Raw genomic sequence first — 26,142 nt, forward strand, 5'->3', positions numbered from 1 at the left:
GGCAGGAGAATGGGGATGAGAAAAATATCAGCCATGATTGAATGGCGGCGCAGACTCGATGAGCCGAGTGGCCTAATTCTGCTCCTATGTCTTATAGTCTTATGTTCTTATAGTCTCAGGGGGAAGGCCTGCAGCTGACCTCTGGTGAAGAAGCACAGTCACTTAATTTGATGTACATCCACCAGCTCAGACGCTGACACTATACTTAGCATAGAGGGCAACACTGGGTTGGGATCCTCGAACTCAATGGGCAGGATGCATGTTTTGCAGTGGCTGAGGCAGCTCGCTATTGGCTGACGTCTAGATCTTCCACCCCTCCGCTGTCACTAGGATTTCCTGTTGGTCGCAACCTCGGTCACTGAGAACCGGGGGGGGGGGGGGGGGGGCGGGGGGTGGTGTCGCCATCAGTGGAACCAGAAGATCCCACAGATGGAAATGACTGGAAAATCCTGCCCAATGTGTCAACTGGCATGAGTGGGCTACCTCCATGCCAAAGGGGAATGGATAGTTTGTGTGCCAACTGCCCAGCGGACAAGGTCATGGACAAGCTCTGCTGCAGAGCACTCAGTGGGATTAGCATTGGAGCGGCATATAGGAGAACGCTGATAGTCATGCACACCTGGTTCATTTGGTGTATTAGCTAGCCTGCCAAAAAGCCAGAAGCTTAGATCTGCCATAATACCAGCATTATAGTGGCACTATGGAGCCCAATTTTGTGGCCACTGTCTCCAAACGAGCTATAATTCTTCAATAAACCCACTGACTTTCCTTAAGTTGTATCATTTTGAATTCTCCTGCTCACTTGGCATTTCCCTGCAGAATCCTTAAACTCTAATCTCAACTGAGTGTAACCCTCTATAACACAAAATATGTTTCCAAAATACAAAGTTATTAACATTAACTTCTGTCTTACTGTTATTTATCTTACATTGCTCATGGACATATAAATAAAAACATTATGCTTAAAAGAATATTGTACTCAAATTGCATTTTACATACAATAACATGATGTTTGGTCAAAAAATTGTCTTGGTGTGTATACAATATATATAATATATATATTATATATATATTATATGTGGTATACATATAACAAAATGCACAAAACCGGGTGCTCCGGTTTCCTCCCATAGTCCAAAGTCCAAAGATATGCAGGTTAGGTGGATTGGCCATGCTAAATTGCCCCTTAGTATCAGGGGGACTAGCTAGGGTAAATGTATGGGGTTATGGGGATCGGGCCCGGGTGGGATTGTGGTCGGTACAGACTTGATGAGCCTTCTACAATGTAGGATTCTATGATACCAAGGTGTGCAGAGTAAATGATCGTACTCAATTATCGATAACATTACATTCAGATTGTGTCAGGTAAAGAGCAATTTCAATTCTGGTGGATTTCTAATTTTCAAAGAAAAAAAGCAGCTTACCCTTAAACAGATTTAAACTTTGTCACAGTTAAACTTTGAAAAGATGCGGGGCCAGTGAAAGAAATACGAAAACTTCAACAAAATAAAAGACACTAAGTACAAACCTCCACAATGAGTTCTGGCTCTGGGAAACAGAAAGCATAATATTACTGAAACAAGTTCCTCTTTGTTTTTTTTTAACTTTGACCTGTTTATCCATTGGATTTTACATTTCATGGGGTTGCATTACAGCAATCCCGTTCTAATTAAAAATGCCTCTGATTTTCCCAAGATTAAGGCTTTGAAAATGCGCAGGTATCTGTTTCGGAGTGATACAATCACTCGGCTACTTTGAGACAGAAATAGGAATTGCTCTGCTCTGTGCTATTGCTAGTAATATGCATTCCAAAATTATAACACTGTAGCATGATTGCACATATTTTATAATCATTCCATTCAAAGAATAATGTGACATTAACTGTAACAAATCGAGAAAAATTAAATGCATAACAAATAACGCAGTGTACTCATCTGCCAATTAACTATACTACAAAATGGTAGGAATGAAAGTCCCATTCTCATCCAGGTTATCAGGCAGAGGCTGGTATATTCCTAAAGTTGGGCGAGTTGAGAAATTAGGGAGGGGGGGATTTACTGGCCTTCCCGCAGCGTGTTTCCTGCAGCACACCTTTCACTTTTTGAAGTGGGATCTTTTTGATCTGATTTGATTTATTATTGTCACATGTATTAGTATACAGTGAAAAGTATTGTTTCTTGCACACTATACAGACAAAGCATACCGTTCATAGAGAAGGAAACGAGAGAGTGCAGAATGTAGTGTTACAGTCATAGCAAGGGTGTAGAGAAAGATCAACTTAATGCAAGGTAAGTCCATTCAAAAGTCTGATTGGCAGCAGGGAAGAAGCTGTTCTTGAGTCGGTTGGTACGTGACCTCAGACTTTTGTATCTTTTTCCTGATGGAAGAACGGGGAAGAGAGAATGTCCGGGGTGTGTGGGGTCCTTAATTATGCCGGCTGCTTTTCTGACGCAGCAGGAAGTGAAGACAGAATCAATGGGTCTTCTGGTCCTGCCACTGTCAGTGGGTTTTCCCATTGGGTACATCCCACACTGCCAGGAAACCTGCGGTGCGGGTGCTCCGTCAGTGGGGCCAGAGGGTCCCACTGGCGTGGACAGCTGGAAAGTTTTGGTTCATGAGTCTGACCTTCTTTTGCTCAAATCCTAATAGGTTGTAAAGTAGTCCTGGTGAAGAGCTGAAAGCATGTTGCCTATCAATACCCTTGGTCAGGGAAAAATACATGGGGCAGAAATAACAATAAGGACTATGAGTCCTCTTTATAATTTTTCTACTTTTACATTCGATATTTCTGCAGTTTGACAAAAACAGCATATATTTATGTTGTACCTTTAACATAACGAAACATTCCAAGGTGCTTCACCTCAGCATTATAAAACAAATAATATCATAGAGAAATATTAGGTCAGCTGATCAAAAACTTGGACAAAGAGGTAGGTTTTAAGAAGTGTCTTAAGGGAGGAAAGGTCAAGAGGTGAAGAGGTGTAACAAGGGCATTCTGGGATTCGGGGCCTAGGCAATTGCAGGCATGCCCACCAACGGTGGTGCGACTAAAATTTGGAAGGTTCAAGAGGTCAGAATTAACAGAGCGAAGATATCATGGAGGGTTGTGAGGCTGAAAGAGATTACAGAAATAAGGAGGAGTTTGAGGCCATGGAGGGATTTGAAAACAGGGATCAGAACTTTAAAATCAAGGTATTGTTTGATCGGGAACCAAGACAGGTCAGCGAACACAGGAAGGGACAGAGCGTACAAACATAAGAGTGCACCAGTGAACAAGGTCAGAGTGGGGGAAATGGTAAAACAACAGATTTAAAGCCTTTTTATCAACTGGACACACAGCATTTATACAAAATAAATGGATGAACCGATAGCATAATGAAATAAATGAATATGGTATGATAGTCATGACAGAGACAAGGTTGCAAAGTGCTCATGGTTGGGGCCTGAATATGTAGGGGTATTTAACGTGTTGGAAGGACAGGAAGAAAGGAAGAGGAGGTGAGGTAGTGCTGTTATTAAAGGATGAGATCAGTGCAGAAGTGAGAAATGATCGTGGTTCTGATGATCAAGATGTAGGGGGCGATTCTCCCAAATAAATTCTAAGTATCAAATTTGTGTAAAAACTGGAGTAAATCCTGCTGGTTTTTTCAACGGGATTTTCAAAATGAATCTCCCACACTCTGTGCACTGCAGAGTGCCTCAGTGTGAATCACACTGAAAATCTATGGTGGGGGTGCCAATTTCCGCTGAAGAGGCGGCAGCATAGCGCTGAGTGGGCCACTGCGCATGCGCCGATCTTTCAGCGCTGAGATCGGCACATGCGTTGTGGCCCTGCCTTGCTGGCCTCCCGATCGCTGCCCAACTCGATCGCGAGTCAGCCCTGCAACCCCTGATCGCTGGCCCCCTCCAATGCCAATTGCTGGCCTCCCGAATATGTCCGGGGCAGCCTCGACCCCCCCCCCCCCACCCCACGCACAACCCCTCCGCCACCCCCTCCCCCCCCCCCCCGACCTGCCTTATCTTTCATCCACCCCACAGCCCCAATCTCCCAATCCCCCCTCCAATCCATCACCCACCAGCAGCTCCGACCCCCCCTTGCAGTCCCAACCTTCCCCCCACAGCCCTGACCTCCCCCACCCTCTCCCAGCAGGCTGACACCCCCAATCGCTGGCCTCCCTCCCTTTGTCAGTCAGCCTGAGTGCAGAGTGGCAGCAGGACCCCCCCACCCACACAGATCTTCCCCCAGTGGCCCCGCCCCATTCAGTCTCACCCTCCCCTTGGCACTGCCTGATGCCCAGTTGGCAATGCCAAGATGCTCCCCGGGCATTGCCATTTTGCTCCTTGGACAGTGCCAGGCAGCCCAGGCTGGCACTGCCAAAGTGGCAATGCCCAGAGGGCACCACCTCCCTGGCCCCCAACCCTCTGGGGGGCCTCGATGGCCCCCCTTCACACCAGCAGGGTTGGGCCACCAGCTCCCTGTTAGTGGGGAGCTATAGTAAACCCCGCTGGAGTGAACCACTCCTGGCGGTGGCGGGAGACGCTAGCAGGTCCGGAGATTTCACGACTGGGCCCGCTAATGAGATTTAAAATATATTAAAATGTTAATTTTAATAAATTATGCAGCTCCATGCCCATTTCTGGTGTGGAGTTGACGGCGCCAGAAATCCGACTGCCGGAGACATGCAGAGGCAGTGGCACCCAGTGGGGAGCCCGCGAAATGGCCTCCACTTGAGTCTCCCGGCCCATTGTGCTACAAAAGCAGCGCAGTGGCCTGGGAGAATCGCCCCTGTAATATAAGTTTGGGTGAAAATAAGAAATAGCAAAGCAAATAAATCACTAATGGGAGTGGTGTATAGACCCCCTGAGAGTAGCTAAACTGTAGGACAGAATATATATCAAGAAATAATGGGGACTTGTAAGGAAAATATTGCAATAATAATGGGAGATTTTAATCCTCACATAGATTGGTCAAATCAACTTGGAAAAAGTAGCCTGCAAGATAAGTTCATATTATGTATTTGGAACCATTTCTTAGAACAATGCTGGAAGCAACCAGGAAACAGATTATATGAGTCCTTGTTATGTGTAATAACATGGAATTAATTAAATGACCTCACAATAAAGAATCCTCTCGGTAAGAATGATCATAACATGATGGAATTTCGCATTCAGGTTGAGGGTGAGAAATCTGGGTCTGAAACCAATGTCTTAAATTTACATAAAGGCAGTTAAAAGGCATGAAGACAGAGTTAGCTAAAGTGAAATAGGAAATAATTTTAAAAGTAAGATGATAAAGAAGCAGAGGGAACAATTTAAGGATCTATTTCATAACTCTCAATAAAGATACTTTCAATTGAGAAAGAAAGGCACTATAGAACATAGAACATAGAACATTACAGCGCAGAACAGGCCCTTCGGCCCACGATGTTGCACCGACCAGTTAAAAAAAAAAACTGTGACCCTCCAACCTAAACCAATTTCTTTTCGTCCATGAACCTATCTACGGATCTCTTAAACGCCCCCAAACTAGGCGCATTTACTACTGATGCTGGCAGGGCATTCCAATCCCTCACCACCCTCTGGGTAAAGAACCTACCCCTGACATCGGTTCTATAACTACCCCCCCTCAATTTAAAGCCATGCCCCCTCGTGCTGGATTTCTCCATCAGAGGAAAAAGGCTATCACTATCCACCCTATCTAAACCTCTAATCATCTTATATGTTTCAATAAGATCCCCTCTTAGCCGCCGCCTTTCCAGCGAAAACAATCCCAAATCCCTCAGCCTCTCCTCATAGGATCTCCCCTCCATACCAGGCAACATCCTGGTAAACCTCCTCTGCACCCTCTCCAAAGCCTCCACATCCTTCCTGTAATGTGGGGACCAGAACTGCACACAGTACTCCAAGTGCGGCCGCACCAGAGTTGTGTACAGTTGCAACATAACGCTACGACTCCTAAATTCAATCCCCCTACCAATAAACGCCAAGACACCATATGCCTTCTTAACAACCTTATCTACTTGATTCCCAACTTTCAGGGATCTATGCACACATACACCTAGATCCCTCTGCTCCTCCACACTATTCAAAGTCCTCCCGTTAGCCCTATACTCAACACATCTGTTATTCCTACCAAAGTGAATTACCTCACACTTCTCCGCATTAAACTCCATCCGCCACCTCTCGGCCCAACTTTGCAACCTGTCTAAGTCTTCCTGCAAACTACGACACCCTTCCTCACTGTCTACCACACCACCGACTTTGGTGTCATCAGCAAATTTGCTAATCCACCCAACTATACCCTCATCCAGATCATTAATAAATATTACAAACAGCAGTGGCCCCAAAACAGATCCCTGAGGTACACCACTTGTAACCGCACTCCATGATGAATATTTACTATCAACCACCACCCTCTGTTTCCTATCCGCTAGCCAATTCCTGATCCAATTTCCTAGATCACCCCCAATCCCATACATCTGCATTTTCTGCAGAAGCCTACCATGGTGAACCTTATCAAACGCCTTACTAAAATCCATATATACCACGTCCACTGCCTTGCCCCCATCCACCTCCTTGGTCACTTTCTCAAAAAACTCAATAAGGTTAGTAAGGCACGACCTACCTGCCACAAAACCATGCTGACTATCACCTATCAATTCATTACTCTCCAAATAACTATAAATCCTATCCCTTATAATTTTTTCCAACATCTTGCCGACAACAGAAGTGAGACTCACCGGTCTATAATTCCCGGGGAAGTCTCTGTTCCCCTTCTTAAACAATGGGACAACATTCGCTAACCTCCAATCTTCTGGTACTATACCAGAGGCCAACGACGACCTGAAGATCAGAGCCAGAGGCTCTGCAATCACTTCTCTTGCCTCCCAGAGAATCCTTGGATAAATCCCATCCGGACTACGAGAACCTTCCATGGCTAACTAAGGAAGTTAAGAATGGCATCAAGTCAAAATGCTGCAGATGCTGCTCATATCTAAGGAAGGATGTGCTGGCCTTGGAAAGGGCCCAGAGGAGGTTCACAGGAATGATCCCTGGAATGAAAGGTTGTCATATGAGGAACGGTTGAGGACTCTGGGTCTGTACTCATTGGAGTTTAGAGAGATGAGGGGGGGACCTTATTGAAACTTACAGGGTACTTCGAGGCCTGAATAGAATGGACGTGGAGAGGATGTTTCCAGTAGGAGGAAAAACGAGAATCAGAGGGCACAACCTCAGGCTAAAGGGACGATCCTTTAAAACAGAGATGAGGTGGAATTTCTTCAGCCAGAGTGGTGAATCTGTGGAACTCTTTGCCGCAGACAGCTGTGGTGGCAAGGTCATTGAGTGTCTTTAAGACAGAGATAGATAGATTCTTGATTAATAAGGGGATCGGGGGTTATGGGGAAAAGGCAGGAGAATGGGGATGAGAAAAATATCAGCCATGATTGAATGGCGGAGCAGACTCGATGGGCCGAGTGGCCTAATTCTGCTCCTATGTCTTATGGTCTAAAGATTAGTGATAGCCCAGAAGATGGTAAAAACTACAGACGCATGAATAGATATATGATAAAGAGGGAGAAATTAGAGCATGCAAGAAAACTAGCAAGAAATGTAAAAGCTTCTGCAGTATATTGAAGCGAAGAGAGTAGCTAAAGTAAGCATTGAGCTTTTATAGGGTGAGACTGCTCTTGGTGGCATTATTAGGTCTGAACAGCTGCCTGTCTTCTGATTGGCCCCTGCTCTGGGAGGCAGGATCCTTATCCTGAAGACTATGGCAACCCCGTCAGCAGCCAAGTAAATGTCTAATTGGGATTGGATCCAGAAATGGTCGAGGATCCAAAAAGATACTTTGGCATAACTTGACATTGGGAAAAACAGGCAGAGGGCATTGGTTGCATTTTCAGGTCTAACTTTTGGCTTGCACCCTTGAAGGAAACTTTAGATCCTCATTATGAATGCAAGCAGGCTTTTTCCGCTGAGGCTAGGGGAGAAAAAAACCAGAGGGCATGGGTTAAGGGTGAAAGGAGAAAAGTTTAAAGGGAATATTAGGGGGGGCTTCTTCACGCAGAGAGTGGTGGGAGTGTGGAATGAGCTGCCGGATAAAGTGGTAAATGCGGGGTCACTTTTAACATTTAAGAAAAACTTGGACGGGTTCATGGATGAGAGGGGTGTGGAGGGATATGGTCCAAGTGCAGGTCAGTGGGACTAGGCATAAAATGGTTCGGCACAGACAAGAAGGGCCAAAAGGCCTGTTTCTGAGCTGTAATTTTCTATGGTTCTATGGTTCTATGGTTCTATTAACACCAGCTGTAATTAAATTCAGTAAAAAAAAATACACTGGCAGTGAACCCATATCTACAGCAACTGAGGGCAAAATGATTGCTCGCTCTAGGTGACCTTACATCTGTGTTTAGAAATGAAACTTCTCGCCATCATTTTGGAGTGATATATTATTGAAAATATGCTTGCTTTGAATTTTAAAGTAATTCTATGGGTCACAAAACAAAACACTGGAAATCACCATAAACCACATGGAAATATCATGGAAATAACCCATCACTGGAGATATCATAACCCTATATCAGAAACTATGGTGTGAAACATTCCTGAAGCTACAACTCTTGATAACCTTTGCTGATTAGACAATTTGCAATAACAGTAAAACATGACAGTGTAGATATATTCCTGTTGACAATGGACATTTAGCTTGAATGTAATGCCAAAACAAATACTGACATTGAAATCAGAGAATGCTGTGTTTCTTGATTAACACTAACAATATGGAAGATAAATGGTAAATAAGCTAGGAAAGTGGTTCCATGGTACATTATCCTTTCATCTCTGCGACCTGGTTCCGAATCATTTTTGAGAATCAGAAGATGCCCACCTCAAGTCAGTAATGGGAGTCTCAGCTCAATTCTTGTCCATTCCTTTTCCATGTGGAATGAACAGTGGAACAGATTTCATTACATTTTTAATGGGGCTTATTGCTCCAAAAAAAAAATTTTTAACTTCTGTTTTGAAGAATCCACTTCAAAAATTCTAGGGTCAGTAAAGGATGAAGCATTGACATGTGGTTTCACATTTTTGCAAATGAATTATCTTGTTCCAATATTGCACATTATTCATTACAATCAATTAATTGTTGTGGTGACAGATGAAATCTCTGGCACATTTGGCCTGGTTCTATATGCTTTTTTTTAGTTATATCCAATCAAAGTCCAATCAAAGTCTCTACCAGTGAGACATTACAGATCCAAGCTGACAAGACAGGCTGCCCTCTTCCTGTCTTGGGCTCGATCTATATGATCCAAGCTGATTGGAGCAGGCATTGCACCTCCTCCACTCCTTGATCTCATTTGCATCTTAGCCAAAAGGCCTAGGTGCCGTTTTTAAAAATTGCTTCAAATGAAGCCTCAGTGTACCTCATTGACTTCTAACAAGTGCTGAATCAAAAACTACACTTGATCTTAGCCAAAAGATATGCTGTTTATATTCTCTATCTAAACCTGATCAGTTTTTACCAGTCTTGATCTTTCAAGGTTTCTTCCATATGTAATACCACTCAATTTGGTAACACTAGTTTACAAAACACACATGTTTTTAAAAAAAGAACATTCCAACTTTGCAGCATTTTCTCACTGATATGCTGAGCTACAGAACCGGATGAAACTTAAGGTTCCCAAATTTGGCTGTGTGAGAAAGCAGTGCAGATTAAAAACTACTTAATTGCTCGAGGGAAATCAATTCAGAGGAAGATTTTGCTCAGGCAACTAGCACAAACATCAAATTGGCAAGTGTTCAGGAGTGGTCACCTGTCCATTCTCAGTCAAGGAAAACTGCACAGAATGGAAAGGTCTAAATAGAATCTGTATGTAAAATATTCTAAGACATTGTAAACTTGTGTAAGAACGTAAGAATATAAGAACTAGGAGCAGGAGTAGGCAATTCAGCCCCTCAAGCCTGTTCTGCCATTCACTGCGATCATGGCTGATCTTGTCTCAGCCTCAACTTCACTTTCCTGCCCATCCTCCATAACCTTTCAACCGAGAACTAATTAAAAAGCTGTCTTTCTGCTCCTTAAATTTACTCAATGTCCCGCTATACTCTGAGGTAATGAATTCCACTGATTTACTACCCTTTGAGAGAAGTAGTTTCTCCTCATCTCTGTTTTAGATCTGCTACTCATTTTCCCAAAACTATGATCTCTCATTCTAGATTTCCCCACAAGCAGAAACATCCTCTACGTCTCGAACAGAAAATACTGGAAAATCTCAGCAGGTCTGGCAGCATCCATAAAGAGAGAAAAGAGCTGATGTTTCGAGACCAGATGACCCTTTGTCAAAGTCCAGATGACCCTTTGTCGAAGTCCAGATGACCCTTTGTCGAAGTCCAGATGACCCTTTGACAAAGGGTTATCGGGACTTAAAACATCAGCTCTTTTCTCTCCTTACAGATGCTGCCAGACCTGCTGATTGCTTCCAGCATTTTCTTTTTTGGTTTCAGATTCCAGCATCCACAGTGATTTGCTTTTATCCTCTACGTCTACCTTGCCAATCCCCTTTTGCATCTTATATACCTCAATTAGATCTCCCCTCATTCTTCTAAACTTTAGAGAGCATAATCTAAGCTGCTCAACTTCTCTTCATTAGATAACCTTTCATCTCTGGAATCAATCTAGTGAACTTCCTCTGAACTGCCTCTATTGCAACCACATACCTCCTCAAGTAAGTGGACCAAAACTGTGCACAATACTTCAGGTGTGGCCTCACTAATGCCTTGTACCATTGCAGCAACACTTCCCTACTTTTATACTCTATTCCTTTAATAATAAATGCCAAAAATCTATTTGCCTTCCTTATTTACTGCTATACCTACATACCAGTTTTCTACGATTCATGCGCAAGGACACTCAGATCCCTCTGCACCGAAGCACTCTGAAGTTTCTCTCCATTTAGATAATAAGTTGCCTTTCTATTTTTCCAACCAAAATGGATAACCTCACACTTATTCACGTTAAACTCCATCTGCCAGATTTTGGCCCGCTCACCTAACCTATCCTTATCTATTTGTAAATTTCTCATTTCTTTTTCACAACTTACAATTGCACCTATTTTAGTGTCACCTGCAAATTTGGCTATAGTATCTTTTATCCCTGCGACTAAGTCATTAATATAGATTGTAAATAGTTGAAGACCGAACCCTGTGGCGCCCCACTAGTTGCATCTTGCCAAATAGGAAAAGATCCATTTATCCCAACTCTCTGCTTTCTGTTGGTTGGCCAATCCTCTATCCAAGATAATAAATTACCCCTAATCCCATGTGACTTTACCATAGTATTAACCTTTTGTGTGGCACCTTATCAACGCCTTCTGGAAGCCTGGAGCTATAGGAATCCTACAGCTGTAGGATCCACAACATCCAATTTGCTTGTTACATCTTCAAAGAACTCTAGCAAATTAGTCAAACACGATTTACCCTTCATAAATCCATGCTGACTCTGATGGATTGAGTTTTTGATTGTCCATATGTTCTGTTATTATTTCCTTAATAATAGATTATAACAATTTCCCAACTACAGATGTTAAACTAACTGGTCTATAGTTTCTTACTTTCTGCCTCCTCCCTTTTTGAATAAGGGCGTTCAATTAGCATTTTTCCAATCCACTGGAACCTTTCCCGTATCCAGGGAATTTTGGAAAATTATAACAGATGGATCCACTATCTCCACTGCCACTTCCTTTAAGAACTTAGGATATAAGCCATATCTATCTTCAAACCTAATACTTTGCTCAACACTTTTTCCCTATTGATGATGATTGTTCTAAGTTCCTTCCTTTCTATTACCTCTGCATTACCTATTCCTATAGGGATGGGATTAGTGTCCCCCACTGTGAAAACCGAGGCAAAACACTGACTTAGTGTCTCCACCATTTCTGTGTTCCTCACCATTAACTCCCCAGTCTCATCCTCCAAGGGACCAACATTCACTTTAGCTACTCTCTTACCTTTTGTATACTTATAGAAGCTTTTGCTATCCTTTTTTATATTTTGTGCCAGTTTTCTTTCATAATTTACCTTTGCTCGTTTTATTACCTTTTTAGCAACTGTTCATTGATTTTTAACAGTTTCCCAGTCTTCCAGCCTGCCACTGGCCTTTGCGATATGGTAAGCCTAGCTCCTGATAATTGCACCAGAGTGTTGCTCGCAGCTTTTATACAGTATGTCACGAATATCAATTGTAAGTTGATTTAAGAAATTCAAAATGCACCATTATTTACCCCACCACTCCAGCCCCTCATCTGTACCTCCAAGCCCCAGTGCAAACCATGTTAACCCCTGCTCATAGTTTGTTTCCAGCAGTGGTATAAAGTACTCCTTTGCATTAATATTTGGGGAGTTTACTGTTTCACTGAACTAACTTTTAGGGAGATAAATAAGGTGTTGCATGCTTTGCTTAATAAGCGGGTAATTTTGTAATTTGGAACATTCCAGAATCAATGAAGCAGCTCAAGCAGTTAGGTTTACAGGCCACTTAACGTGACCACATTAGCTGCAAGACTCAAGGACAAAGATCTCTTTCACTGAATACTAATGAATAAAATGGAGTTCATCATTTCAGCAAACAAACTAGTGTAGAATCAATCGGCCATGGTGTTTTCAACCCCCAAAACTTCATCAATCTTCTTGCTGACAATGCTTTCCTTTAAAAATTAAGAACAAAATGTAAAACAATAACCAAAATAAAAGATTATTTGCCAAATCATCCAGTCAATCAGCAAACTTGCAGTGCCATTTTTTGGAAGTGGCTTTTATCGTGCATTCTTAGGCCATTGGCCAATTTATTTTTTGAAGCCAGTGGCAAAAGCAAATACTTTGAACTGTTGACTGAGAAATTAACTACAAACCCAATGACAGATTCTATATAATGGTGAAATTTAATTTGCCGTACTGTTGAAAGATATATTTCAACCCTAACTCTAATTTATTCCTGATAATTCAAGGTAAATGACAGAAGGACAGCTTAATTTTATTAAAGTTTCATGGCTAATTTATTCCGTGGTGAAGTAAACCAATACAAATATTACTTCCATTACAAACATGCTTCTTTGTGTTCTTAAACAAGACCAGAATTATGTCTTATGTCTAAAGCATCGGGAAAACCCGTAGAAACATGAGAAACTGCAGTTTTCAGGAACAGATCTGCAGTGATACAATATAATGCAAAAATCTGGCCTGTCGGATCTATCTCCTATCCTGGTATGCACCCAAAGGTGATTAAAAGTGGCTTAAGTGACTCAATAAATACCAGCTACCTCCCAGTGACTCAGCAGGTGGTTACAATGCGCCGAACACCTGCTGTGATCCTGTATACAATTACACCAGCTGGGGAGGTGATGGCCTGGTGGCATTATTGCTAGACTATTAATCCAGAAACTCGGGACCCGGGTTCGAATCCTGCCATAGCAGATGGTGGAATCTGAATTCAATAAAGAATATCTGGAATTAAGAATCTACTTATGACCGCGAAACCATTGTCGGAAAAACCCCTCTGGCTCACTAATGTCCTTTAGGGAAGGAAATTTGTCATCCTTACCTGGTCTGGTTTACATGTGACTCCAGAGCCACAGCAATGTGGTTGACTCTCAACTGCCGTCTGAACAAGGGCAACAAGGGATGGGCATAAATGCTGGCCAGCCAGTGGCGCTCATAGAAGATAGAACAGCACAGGCCCTCGATGTTGTGCTGAGCTTTGTCCGAAACCAAGATCAAGCTATCCCACTCCCTATTATTCTGGTGTGCTCTATGTGCCTATCCAATAACCGCTTGAAAGTTCCTAAAGTGGTCCACTATCACAGTAGGCAGTCCATTCCACACCCTAACCACTCTCTGAGTAAATAACCTTCCTCGGACATCCCTCCTATATCTCCCACCATGAACTTTATAGTTATGCCCCCTAGTAACAGCTACATCCACCCGAGGAAATAGTCTCTGAACGTCCACTCTATCTATCCCCCTCATCATCTTATAAACCTCTATTAAGTCGCCTCTCATCCTCCTCCGCTCTAAAGAGGAAAGCCCTAGCTCCCTCAACCTTTCCTCATAAGACCTACCGTCCAAACCAGGCAGCATCCTGGTAAATCTCCTTTGCACTCTTTCCAATGCTTCCACGTCCTTCTTATAGTGAGGTGACCAGAACTGCACATAATATTCCAAATGTGGTCTCACCAAGGTCCTGTACAGTTGCAGCATAACCTCACGGCTCTTAAACTCAATCCCCCTGTTAATAAACGTTAGCACACCATAGGCCTTCTTCACGGCTCTATCCACTTGAGTGGCAACCTTCAGAGATCTGTGGATATGAACCCCACGATCTCTCTGTTCCTCCACATTCCTCAGAACCCTGCCGTTGACCCTGTAATCCGCATGTAAATTTGTCCTCCCAAAATGAATCACCTCGCACTAATCAGGGTTAAACTCCATCTGCCATTTTGCGGCCCAGCTCTGCATCCTATCAATGTCTCTTTGCAGCCTACAACAGCCCTCCACCTCATCCACTACTCCACCAATCTTGTTGTTATCAGCAAATTTACTGACCCACCTTCAGCCCCCTCCTCCAAGTCATTGATAAAAATCACAAATAGCATAGGACCCAGCACTGATCCCTGTGGTACACTGCTGGTAACTGGTCTCCAGTCTGAAAATTTTCCACCCACCACCACCCTCTGTCTTCTATGAGATAGCCAGTTACTTATCCAATCGGCCAAATTTCCCTCTATCCCACACCTCCTTACTTTCTTCATGAGCCGACCATGGGGAACCTTATCAAACGCCTTACTAAAATCCATGTCCCACGAATGAATAATAAATATATAATCAACGCTGCCATGTCTCTTTCATCAAGTCCATGTTATGTTACCACGTTATGCACTTTTAATACTTTTAAAAATTGGACACAAATAAACTGGCCGCCACAAATCACGTGACTTTTGGCCTTTGGACTACAGACAGTATCAAATCTCTGGAGAATACCAAATTAAATATGGATATAGGTGATGGTACCTTTCAGCCATTTGTGGAATTTACCCATTTGATTGTTTAAGGATGGGCCAGCACTTAAAAATAATGTGGTTTCCAGACTGCCTGACTCCATGCTGCATAGGACCGCTATCAACTTCCCATGGCCTCCCCCATTCAAACTAGACTGGGTGGGCCTCAGAAGTGTTAACCCAGCAGTCACATGAGTTCACCTGAGAACCAACCTCTGAAATTTTTCACCACAAGAAACCTCGCTCTACAAGAGCAGGACTTCAATGTTAAATTATCAAATCCATTCACAAAGCCACAGTCTGCCACCCATAAGATCAGAAAGCAGAGACTGCGGATGGCACGGTGGCGCACTGCTGCCTCACAGCTCCAAGGACCTAGGTTCAATTCCAGCCTTGGGTAACTGGCTATGTAGAGTACGCACATCCTCCTCATGTCTGCATGGGTTTCTTCTGGGTGCTCCGGTTTCCTCTCACAGTCCAAAGATGTGCAGGTTAGGAGGATTGACCATGTTAAATCGCCCTTTAATATCCAAAGACGTGCTAACAAATGGAATTGGACGAGGATACATATCCATCCCTCTCCATCATCTACAGGGTGACCTAGTCTCAGGTCCAGTCATTGTAGGGAATGTCTCTGAGCTGCCAGTAGTAGGGATAGATTTCTTGCTTGGAAATGATTTGGTTGGCAAGAAGGTGATAGCACCCTTCATAATCTTAAACTAGCCAGGCAAGAAAAGGAAACTGAGCAGCTACAAGAGGAAGTTCTGGATATTTTCCCTGCTTGTCTCGTGACTCAGTCCCAAGCAAGACAAGCAAATCTAAATGAAAATGAGCCAGCACTCCAGCTGGATGAAGCCAGAAGGCTGGCTAGCTCTGATTGACTTTAGAAATCTATCTGATGGAGAGGAGGTGCTCAGCTGAGTCTCCTTAATTAAGGCACAACAGGCAGATACCAAATTAAAGCACATATCGCAGACTACCTGCTCCGAGGCAGAAGACGCTCAGCTCCCCAAGTGCTATTACCTATGAGAAGGGGTAGTATGTGGTAATGGAGGCCCCCTGGAGACCTGCAGACAAGGAGTGGACAGTTCTTCATCAAATTGCATTGTCCCAGATATTGTAAGGCGGTTTTATGAATTGTCCAGGCTGGATGTGTCGGTGCCCTCAAAACATTAGCTCATATAAGTGAGCACTTTTTCTGGTCTCACCTCCAGTCCAATGTGTCCAAACACTGCAAAACCTGCCACGCTTGCCAAGTTGCAGGAAAACCCCAGATCACAAATAAACCTGTCCCCCTCAAACCCATGCTGATGTTTGGTAAATTCTTTAACCGAATCCTGATAGGCTGTGTAGGGCTGCTACCCAAGACTAGAACAGGCTATCAGTACCTGCTCACCATGATGAAGCTGGCCAATTGATTCCCTGAGGCCATTCCACACAAAAAGATCACATCCAAAGCCCTGAACGAGGGACTGACCTAGTTCTGTACCTGGGATGACCTGCCAAAGGAGATCCAATAGGATCGGGGAACAGATTTCATGTCTTGTGTGTTTTGGAATGTTGCCCATGGAATAGCCCAATTGAAGTCATTAGCTTATCACCCTCAAACCCAAAGGACACTAGAGCAATATTATCGGTCTCTAAAATCTATGATTCAGAACATTCTAGAATGTCCTCATGACTGGGGACAGAGGTTTAGGCTTCCTCTTCCTACTATTCACTATAAGAGACTACCCTAGTGATTCCTCAGGCTTCAGTCCATTTGATTTTATCTATGGACATGAGGTGCAAGACCCCTCAAGCTTCTAAAAGAAAAGTTTCTGGAGCCCGGTGAGGACACTGCTGGAGAATGTATCCATATTCAGGGAACAACTCTTTAATGCCTCTGCTGTGGCCAAAGAACATTTAAAAACCTCCCAGTAAGTCATGAAAATACTGAGACTTGAGCTCCCCAGCCGGGAGAAGAGGTCCTAGTGTTACTGCCATTGCCACATGATCCTTTCTGGGCCAAATTTAGTGGTCTGTGTTGGGTGGCCAAAAGGATGAGTGAGATAAATTGTATGATTCACACCCCTAAGTGGAGTAAGAAGCACCAATTACACCACTTTAATATGCTAAATAAGTATTGCTGCCAAGATTGAATCAATTAGTAAGTGTTTGCGAGAGAGTAGAGATGGCTGCGGACAGCTGGGGAAGAGACAGACGAGGCAGAGGGACTGGAGGACTTCCAAGTTGAATACCCAATAGTTCAGCTGCAAAATTCTCCAAATGCCTCATTAATCATATCTAACAGAAAAGCAACAGAAGAATATCGCCACCCAGCTCAGGTAATGTAAAGAAATCTGTCGGGACCAACAGGAAGTACCCTACTGTAGATCATGATCTGAAGATAGGGGCTACTGTACTGATAAAGCAAAATCCCTACCAACTGAGCCCCAATGAGCAGCACGGTGGCACAATGATTAGCACTGCTGCCTCACAGCTCCAGAGATCTGGGTTCGATTCCCGGCTTGGGTCACTGTCGGTGCGGAGTCTGCACATTCTCCCCGTGTCTGCGTGGGTTTCCTCCGGGTACTCCAGTTTCCTCCACAGTCCAAAGATGTGTGGGTTAGGTGAATTGGCCATGCTAAATTGCCCCTTAGTGTCCCGGGATGCATAGGTTAGAGGGATTAGCGGGGTGAAATATGTGGGGTTACGGGGATAGGTGGGATTGTTGTTGGTGCAGACTAGATGGGCCAAATGGCCTCCTTCTGCACTGTAGGGTTTAAAAAAAAAGCTGGCTTGGGTCAGACAAGAAATCAAATACATGCTTGACTGCTCAGGCCCAGCCAGAGCAACTGGATCTCCCCACTGCACTAGCCTCAAAATCAGAAAGATCAAAATTGTTCTGCGTTAACTACTGGGGGGTAAGTGCAGTGACCCAAACTGATTCATATCCAATCCCTTGCATCAAGGATTGTATTGATACTCTGGGTCACTCTGCTACCTCAGTAAATCTGACCTTTTGAAAATGGTCTTCTTCGTCCATCATTATCTTGTGACCGTAAAGAGTCCCAATTATGCTTTGTTAATCCTCTTGCTGGGAGCTAGATAGCTCAGTTGGCTAAATGGCTAATGTGTGAGTCAACAGCACAGGTTCAATTCCCGTTCCAGCTAAGATAGATTTGGGACCTGCCTCCTCACCTCACCCCTGAGACTGGAAGACAATGACAAAACCGCCACTGACAAAAACTAGCAAGAAAACAGCACAGGCTGAGGCAGCAACAGACAATGACCAGCCTTTGGGCAGAGAGCACGCATGACAATCCTCTTGCTATTGTGATACTGGAAGAAGACCTTTCTATCTCCTTTGGTTTCTACACAGGTGCCCATTTCAATACACTTTTGCCTCACTAACCATATTTCTTTCTGCAATATTTTTGAACATTTCTGATTTCTTCTCATTTTCTATCCGCCAACTGGTAAGTATTTTTTCCCTTTACCTATTTTGCTTTGCACTGTCTTGTTAATCCATTTAGGATCAGATTTGTTTGGTCCGCACTCAGTCATTTTTTAAATTCATTCATGGGATGTGGGCAAAGCTGGCCATGCCAGCATTTATTGCCCATCCCTAATTACCCTTTAGAAGGTGGTGGTGAGCTGCCTTCTTGAATCGCTGCAGTCCATGTGATGTAGGTATACCCACAGTGCTGTTAAGGAGGGAGTTCCAGGATTTTGACCCAGTGACAGTAAAATAACGTGATATACTTCCAAGTCAGGATGGTGAGGGACCTGGAAGGTGTTCCCATGCACTTGCTGCCCTTGTCCTTCTAGATGGTAGCAGATGGTAGCAGTCATGGGATTGGAAGGTGCTGTCTAAGGAGCCTCGGAGTATTCCTGCAGTGCATCTTGTAGATGGTACACACTGCTGTCACTTTACATTGGTGGTGGAGGGTGTGATATTTTTGTCAAGTGGGTTGCTTTGTCCTGGATGGTGTCGAGCTCCTTGAGTGTTGTTGGAGCTGCCCTCATCCAGGCAAGTGGGGAGTATTCCATCACACTCCTGACTTGTGCCTTGTAGATGGTGGACAGGCTTTAGGGAGTCAGGAGGTGAGCTACTCACTGCAGGATTCCTAGCCTCTGTCCTGCTCTTGCAACCACAATATTTATATGGCTGGTCCGGTTCAATTTCTGGTCAATGGTAACCCATTATATGCTTATGTTGCATTTAATATATGCTCAGACTTGCAGAAATTCATGATTAAACAAGCCTCTGACAGTGACTGAATGGCTTCATTATATCCCCCACACTAACTGAGGAACATGCGCTAAGGTGTATAGATAGCAACAGTCACCTCAGCAACTTGAAAGGGCAAGAGCAAGAGCATTTTACTCCAACATTTTATCCATGACCGATTTCCGGCTGTGGTTCAGGAACCAATCCCTCAATTATACCATTGTTTTGATGGGAAAACTGGTTCTGACTTAGAATGTTTTGACTTACGACATGGTTTTCAGGAACCAATTGCTTCGTAGGTCCAAGGATTACCTGTACTACCTCCCTTGTAGAGTTGGTCAAGTTCTTTCCTCTTATGTACATCTGGATTTAGCTACACAAAGCAACATTTGTTAAGAAGCTTCACTAATTTGACTGCCATATTGCACTGTTCCTTATTTCAAGTAAATCCATCAAGTAAATGTGTCCTTTTATATATAATGTTTTCAACCACAATATGAAGCATGAATAAGAATATTGCACTTTGTGGGAATTAAGGCAGAAGTTTTTAGAATAAAACAACATTCATGGGAAGCATGAATTCAGTAAAATAATCTCACATTGAAAACCATCATAGAATTCTAGCGAACATACCTATGCCTTACTTATCACATTCTTTCATTTAGTTTTTGTTACTTTCTTGGCATAGCTGCATTTCAGATATTGTAATCTTATCTCTTGAAACCCAGATTTGTATTTGAATCTGGCCAAGGAAAGAAATAAATTGTGGCTTATAAGTTACTAAATAAATTCTTCAATTTTGGTGCTTAACTTGATCTTATGAGTTCAGAATTTGAAATCAACATTAAAACAAAATTTTAGTTACAATGGAGAATCTGTTTGGCAGTCAAAAATGTTTAAGTTTATGTATTAGTGTCATAAGTAGGCTGACATTAACACGGCAATAAAAATCCTCTAGTCGCCACACTCCGGCGCCTGTTCAGGTACACCGAGGGAGAATTTAGCATGGCCAATATGAAGTGCAAAGTTTGGCAACAATGAAATGTGGCAAAGGGGCGGGATTCTCCAGTCTCGTCCATGGCCGGACCTGTTGTGAGTGAGAACGGAAAAGTTGGCGTTCCAGCCAAAACTCCATTCACTTTCAGTGGCACCGGAAAATCGCAGCCAGGAACAAGGGCGGAAGGTTTCAGCCATGCTAAATAAATAAACCATTGAATTGGAAACACAGCAAAACAATTTGCCAAAAGTTATTTAAAGTCATTCGCATATAAAATATATTTTGCAATATTCCCAGAAATAATTCTCCATTTCAGGCTGACAGGATTTTCTAAAGATACTGAAATGAAATCTGTGTCTGTAAATCTTAATGCTGATTTTCCTTACCAGAACAAAGAAAGATATTTTCAACTCACAATTAAATATTCCTGTGTATCTTCATAATTCTGTAAAAACTCTATTTCGATCATTTCACTGCATAATCAAGCATTTAATAGATATCTGACTGCTAGACATAGGATCCAGAATTCATAGAATTCCTACAGTGCAGAAGGAGGCCATTCAGCCCATCGGGTCTGCGCCAACTCTCCGACAGAGCATCCCACCCAGGCCCTATCCCCGTAACCCAACATATTTTTCCCTCTAATACCCCTAACCTATACATCTTGGACACTAAAAGGCAATTTAGCATGGCCAACCCACCTAACCTGCACACCTTTGGAGTGTGGGAGGAAACCGGAGCACCCGGAGCAGATCCACGCAGACATAGGGAGAACATGCAAACTCCACACAGTCACCCAAAGCTGGAATCAAACTCGGGTCCCTGGCACTGTGAGGCAGCAGTGCTAACCACTGTGCCGCCCTAAAATTCTCCAACCATTCGCCAGCAACACAACCCCTCCCATGAGTTTCCTGGCTGTGTGGCATGGCTTCAATGGGAAATCCCATTGACAGCAGCAGGACCAGAGAATCTCGCCACAAGAGAATGGTGCTCTGTCTCCCGCTGCGGAGAAATACGTGGCTGGGAGGACGGATAATCCCACCCAGGAGCTGAGACTTCCCAATCAGTTTTGTTTGACCCACAGTGGTAAATCTGATGAACCCAGTTTGAAAATCTGGACTGAGATCTATAACTTCAAATCTCCCCCACTGCACATCACTCACACGCCTCGAATAACCATGAAGAGATATTACTTCACATAAAGGTTGCAATGAGTAATTTAATTCAGCAATTAAGAAACACTTGCGGAACATTTTTCTTTTTGCTTTTCCTCTCAACTGGCACTTAGATTCACCTGAGCGTGTGTGCCAATTGTTCAAAATGTTACACCCAACACCAACAAAAAATGCCCCATCAGAGGTATGTGGAGAAAGAAAAGGAGGTACAAAATAGTGATCCTTAGAAAACTCGATTGTATAAGAGGTGCACTGAATTGCTGATTGAAAAAGCCAGGTGCCAATTGCTAATGATCCAAATAAAAGTTGTGACTATCCCTCTAGTCCACAAATGTTTAGATGACAGTACAGGGTGTTGCAATCAATTTCCAATTTATTGACGTTAATTCATAGGATTTTATTTAAATTAGGAAACATAGTGCACCCAAAAATAGGGAGCCTGTGTCCACCTGGAGAGAAAACATACCCTTGATCCAAAATCCGAAATAATCTCAACAAACAAGGTTGAAGAGCCTGCTAACCACTTCACTAAAGACATTTCCAAAATGTTTTCAGTGAAGGTAGACGAGTGGCAAAGGTGAAGACATGTGGAGTCAGTGAACTTGTAGCAGAATTGAGCAGAGAGCAATGGTCAAAAATAATTATGCAGACTGCAGAAAGGTGATGTTTCAAAAGGATGAATGCCCTGTCTTTAACTACCTTCTCTCCACGGATCTTCAGTCCATCATTTCCAGTACTTGAATATCTCAAGTACTGGACACAGTATTCAAGGTGTGGGCAGACTGGAGCACCTGATATTGAACTAAATGGAAAACTCCTTACCTTCACCAGATACACTTGACAGTCACTGACGTAATCATACTCCAGTCCATCAAAACTACGATAATGACGATCGCTGTAGATTGTGCACACGGCAGGGCATGGGTAGAATGTGCAGTTAAAAACCCCTTGCTGACAAACACTGAGGAAGTAAAACATCATTAAATTCAATTAAAAAGATGCAGCACTGGGCTGCACTGAAAATTCTTTCAGTTAGTAAAATAATTAAGGGTGATAACCTGAATATTCATCTTCAATAAATATGACATACAGAACCATGTAACTTTAAAAAAAATCACATTTATAGATTCATTAACTGGACTGAGAAATGGTGCACCAACAGCATTTGAATCAAGGAATCCCTACTTTGCAGAAGGAGGCCATTTGGCCCATCAATTCTTCACTGACTATCTGATAGATCGTCTTACCTAGGCCCTGTTCCCTGTTCAATTCCTGTAACCCCACACATTTACCATAGCTAATTCCCCAAACCGTGGCATCCTGCGACACTAAGGGACAATTTACCATGGCCAATCCACCTAACCTGTCCCAGGCACTGTAAGGCAACAATGCTAACCACTGTGCCACAATGCTGCCCACAACTCAAGTGTGACACCGTGCCACCCACAACACAAGTGAGATTCATCTAGGTGTAGAATGAGAACAACTCCCCCTGTATGTGTTTACATATTTACCCAAGGAGTTCTGTTTGCCAATCAGGCTGTTGCTCAGAAGACCTGTTCAATTTTTAAAAACAGAATGGCAATACCGTGGTACAGGGGTGGAAACAGCTCCATCACTTGTTATAGTATCCATAGAGTCCCTACAGTGCAGAAAGAGGCCATCTGGCTGATCAAATCTGCACTGACTCTCCAACAGAGCATCCCATCAAGCTTTCCCCTTCATTCAATCCCCGTAATCCCATATATTTACTCCGCTAATCCCCCCAACATAATTATCTTTGGACTAAGGGACAATTTAGCGTGGCCAATCCACCTAACCTGCAAATCTCTGGACTGTGGGAGGAAACTGGAGCACCCGGAAGAAACCCGCGCAGACACGGGGAGAACGTGCAAACTCCACACAATTACTCAAGGCCAGAATCAAACCTAAGACCCTGGGCGGTGTGAAGCAACAGTGCTAACCACTGTGCCACTCTGGTTATTGGCTATACTTAGCAAGAGAAAGCCGGGGAATAAATATTCTAAATTAATGATTTTACATGTTAATGTAAAGCTCTTCATGATAATTCTACCACACATTAAAAAATCTAAAGAAAAAGCGCCAATAAATAATTCAGTTTCATATAAAAAAGAACAGATACATACGTACCAGGTGTAACATACTGTAGAAACCACTTCTCCTGGTAAATATTCCTGACCTTTCCAGCTGCATGGACAATTTTCAGGCAAATAGCAGTCTTCACCATGTTTAATCAAGCTAAGGTAGGATAGAAAGAAAGCCAGAGTGACAATATTCAATTCTACAGATAGTTTATGAAATTGTGACATTGAAAAATGATAGTCTGAAACAGTCAGACTTCGGGGTGAATTTCATCAGAGTGCCTCTCTCTCTGTTGCTGTCAATTTGCAAATCTCATTTTACGGATGTAAACATGGGTTGCGCTGAAGTCCTGGCAGTGTTATTGAAGAAACTCCGGGAAATTCATCCACATCATTTTGGTAGGTTTGCACAATTCTGCTAGAATTCTGAGCTTTTTATTAACAGTCATTCCTTTCTATGCATGAAATCTCTTTCAATTGTCAGATTTTTTTGGTGACATGTTTTTTTTGGCCTGCATGGTGGCACAGTGGTTAGCACTGCTGCCTCACAGCACCAGGGACCTGGGTTCGATTCCCGGCGTAGGTCACTGTCTGTGCAGTCTGCACATTCTCCCCATGCCTGCGTGGGTTTCCTCCGGGTGCTCTGGTTTCCTCCCACAGTCTGAAAGACCCGAACAGGCGTCGGACTGTGGCAACTAGGGGAATTTCACAGTAACTTCATTGCAGTGTTAATGTAAGCCTTACTTGTGACTAATAAATAAACTTTTGCTTTACTTTTACTTTACCTGCAGTAGGCAACACTAGAGAATTTCATAAATACTTTCAAAATGCTTTCATAGTCCTCTTCACTAGTAGCAATGGCCAGGTGTTGTGACATTACAATAAGATTAATTATGTTAATCTACAGAGGAAGCTTAGTATTAATTGAATACTGAAAGGCCTGGGTAGAGTGGACGTGGGGAAGATGTCTCCATTAGTAGAAGAGACTAGGATCCGAGGGCACAACCTCAGAGTAAAGGGGCAGCCCTTTAGAACTGAGATGAGGAGGAATTTCTTCAGCCAGAAGCGGTGAATCTATGGAATTCATTGCCGCAGAAGATTGTGAAAGCCAGGTCATTGAGTGTATTTAAAACATAGATAGATAGGTTCTTGATTGGTAAGGGGATCAAAGGTTATGGGGAAAAGGTGGAGAATGGGGTTGAGAAACATATAAGCCATGATCGAATGGTGAAGCAGACATTATGGGCTGAATGGCCTAATTCTGCTACTATACCATATTTGCAATAACTATGTTTTTCCTTGCCATAGTACAAAACCATCCTTCTCCATGGAATCTTACTGACCTTGTTTATAGGTTGGATTCTAAAAAAACAATGATTTGTTATGGAAAAATGGGAATTTATAGGGTACATACAAGGAATACTTTTGGATCTTCAGATCTAATTTATTAGTACTTTGAGATATTTATTTTAATATCAACACAATAATGTCTTTGGTGTCAGCTTGCTGGTTCACAATAATCTAACACAATCTTTACCTCAGTTGTTCTGATTATTTGTATTTGCAATGACCAACAAGAACCTTACATACTTAAGTCACCACTTTTAACACAGAAGAAAGCCCCATGGAGCTGTAACTAAAAAAAAAGGTAATCGAGCCAAAGGAGGAGATATCAGGAGGGGGAGCCAAAACCTTGGTGGAAAGGATAGATCTTAATGAAGTCTTAAAGGAGGGGCAGAAGGTGAAGAGGTGGATGTGTTTAAGAGAGGAAATTCCAAACTATGAAGCCTGAGTGATAAAAAGATTCTACTGCCAAAAATGGTGCAAAAGGAGGTGGGGATGTGCCAGAGGCCGGAGGCAGAAAAACAGAAAATTTGATGGTGGACTTCAGATATCAAGGAACTACGGAGAAAATGAGGGGAAAAGCCATGAAAGGATTAAAATGTAAGGGTGGAAGTTTCAAATTGGAGAGGAATCAGGAGTCAATGTGAATCAGCAAGACAGGTGTGGGATAGACTATGAGAAATAGAGATCTGGGAGAATGGGGAGTCAGCTAGGAGAGCACTGAAATAGTCATGCCTGAAGGTGATAATGAATGACAGTATCAGGGACAGATGGGCTGAAGCAGGATATTATGGCAGTGGAAGTAAGAGTTCTTCATGATAAAGGGGATATGGGATTGTAAACCTATCTCCAAGTTGAATGGAAAACCAAGATTACAAATGGTATGTGTCAATCTGAGACACTGCTTGGACAGAATTGGTGCCATGGTGCATTGCCTGGGGCAGGGACCAATGATGATTGCTTCCATCTTCCCAATGCTTAACTGGAGGAAATTGGGAACCAAGGTTGGGCATCTCAGGGACACCTCCTGCTCCTGGTGCAATATGCCACAATATGCATCCTCTTCAGTATGCAGGTTCTATCAACTTTCAAACCAATTTTTCTTCACTCCCTTCAGCCCTAATGTTAGCAAAAGAAGCAGGACTGGTGTATGTCAGCTACCACCAGAATTCCCAACTTGCTCAACCTCCCTGCCCCAAACTGTTCTGCTTGTCTGTATAAAACAAATGATTGCACAGGCAATGATTGTGTTTAGGAA

At 43.0% G+C, this 26,142-nt stretch overlaps 1 protein-coding gene across 1 annotated transcript in view; it reads right to left on the reverse strand.

Annotated features, from left to right (window-relative positions):
* The window catches only part of otogl (otogelin-like), a 186,608-nt gene that overhangs the window by 110,842 nt on the left and 49,624 nt on the right, over window positions 1-26,142 (reverse strand). Inside the window, exons 22-23 of the mRNA XM_078221105.1 lie at window positions 23,590-23,697; window positions 22,261-22,399 (exon numbers count right to left, since the gene is read on the reverse strand). Coding sequence (XP_078077231.1) covers window positions 22,261-22,399; window positions 23,590-23,697 — 247 coding nt within the window. The remainder of the gene's footprint in view (window positions 1-22,260; window positions 22,400-23,589; window positions 23,698-26,142) is intronic.

Source organism: Mustelus asterias, chromosome 9, assembly GCF_964213995.1.
Source record: "Mustelus asterias chromosome 9, sMusAst1.hap1.1, whole genome shotgun sequence".
Lineage (NCBI taxonomy): Eukaryota > Metazoa > Chordata > Chondrichthyes > Carcharhiniformes > Triakidae > Mustelus > Mustelus asterias.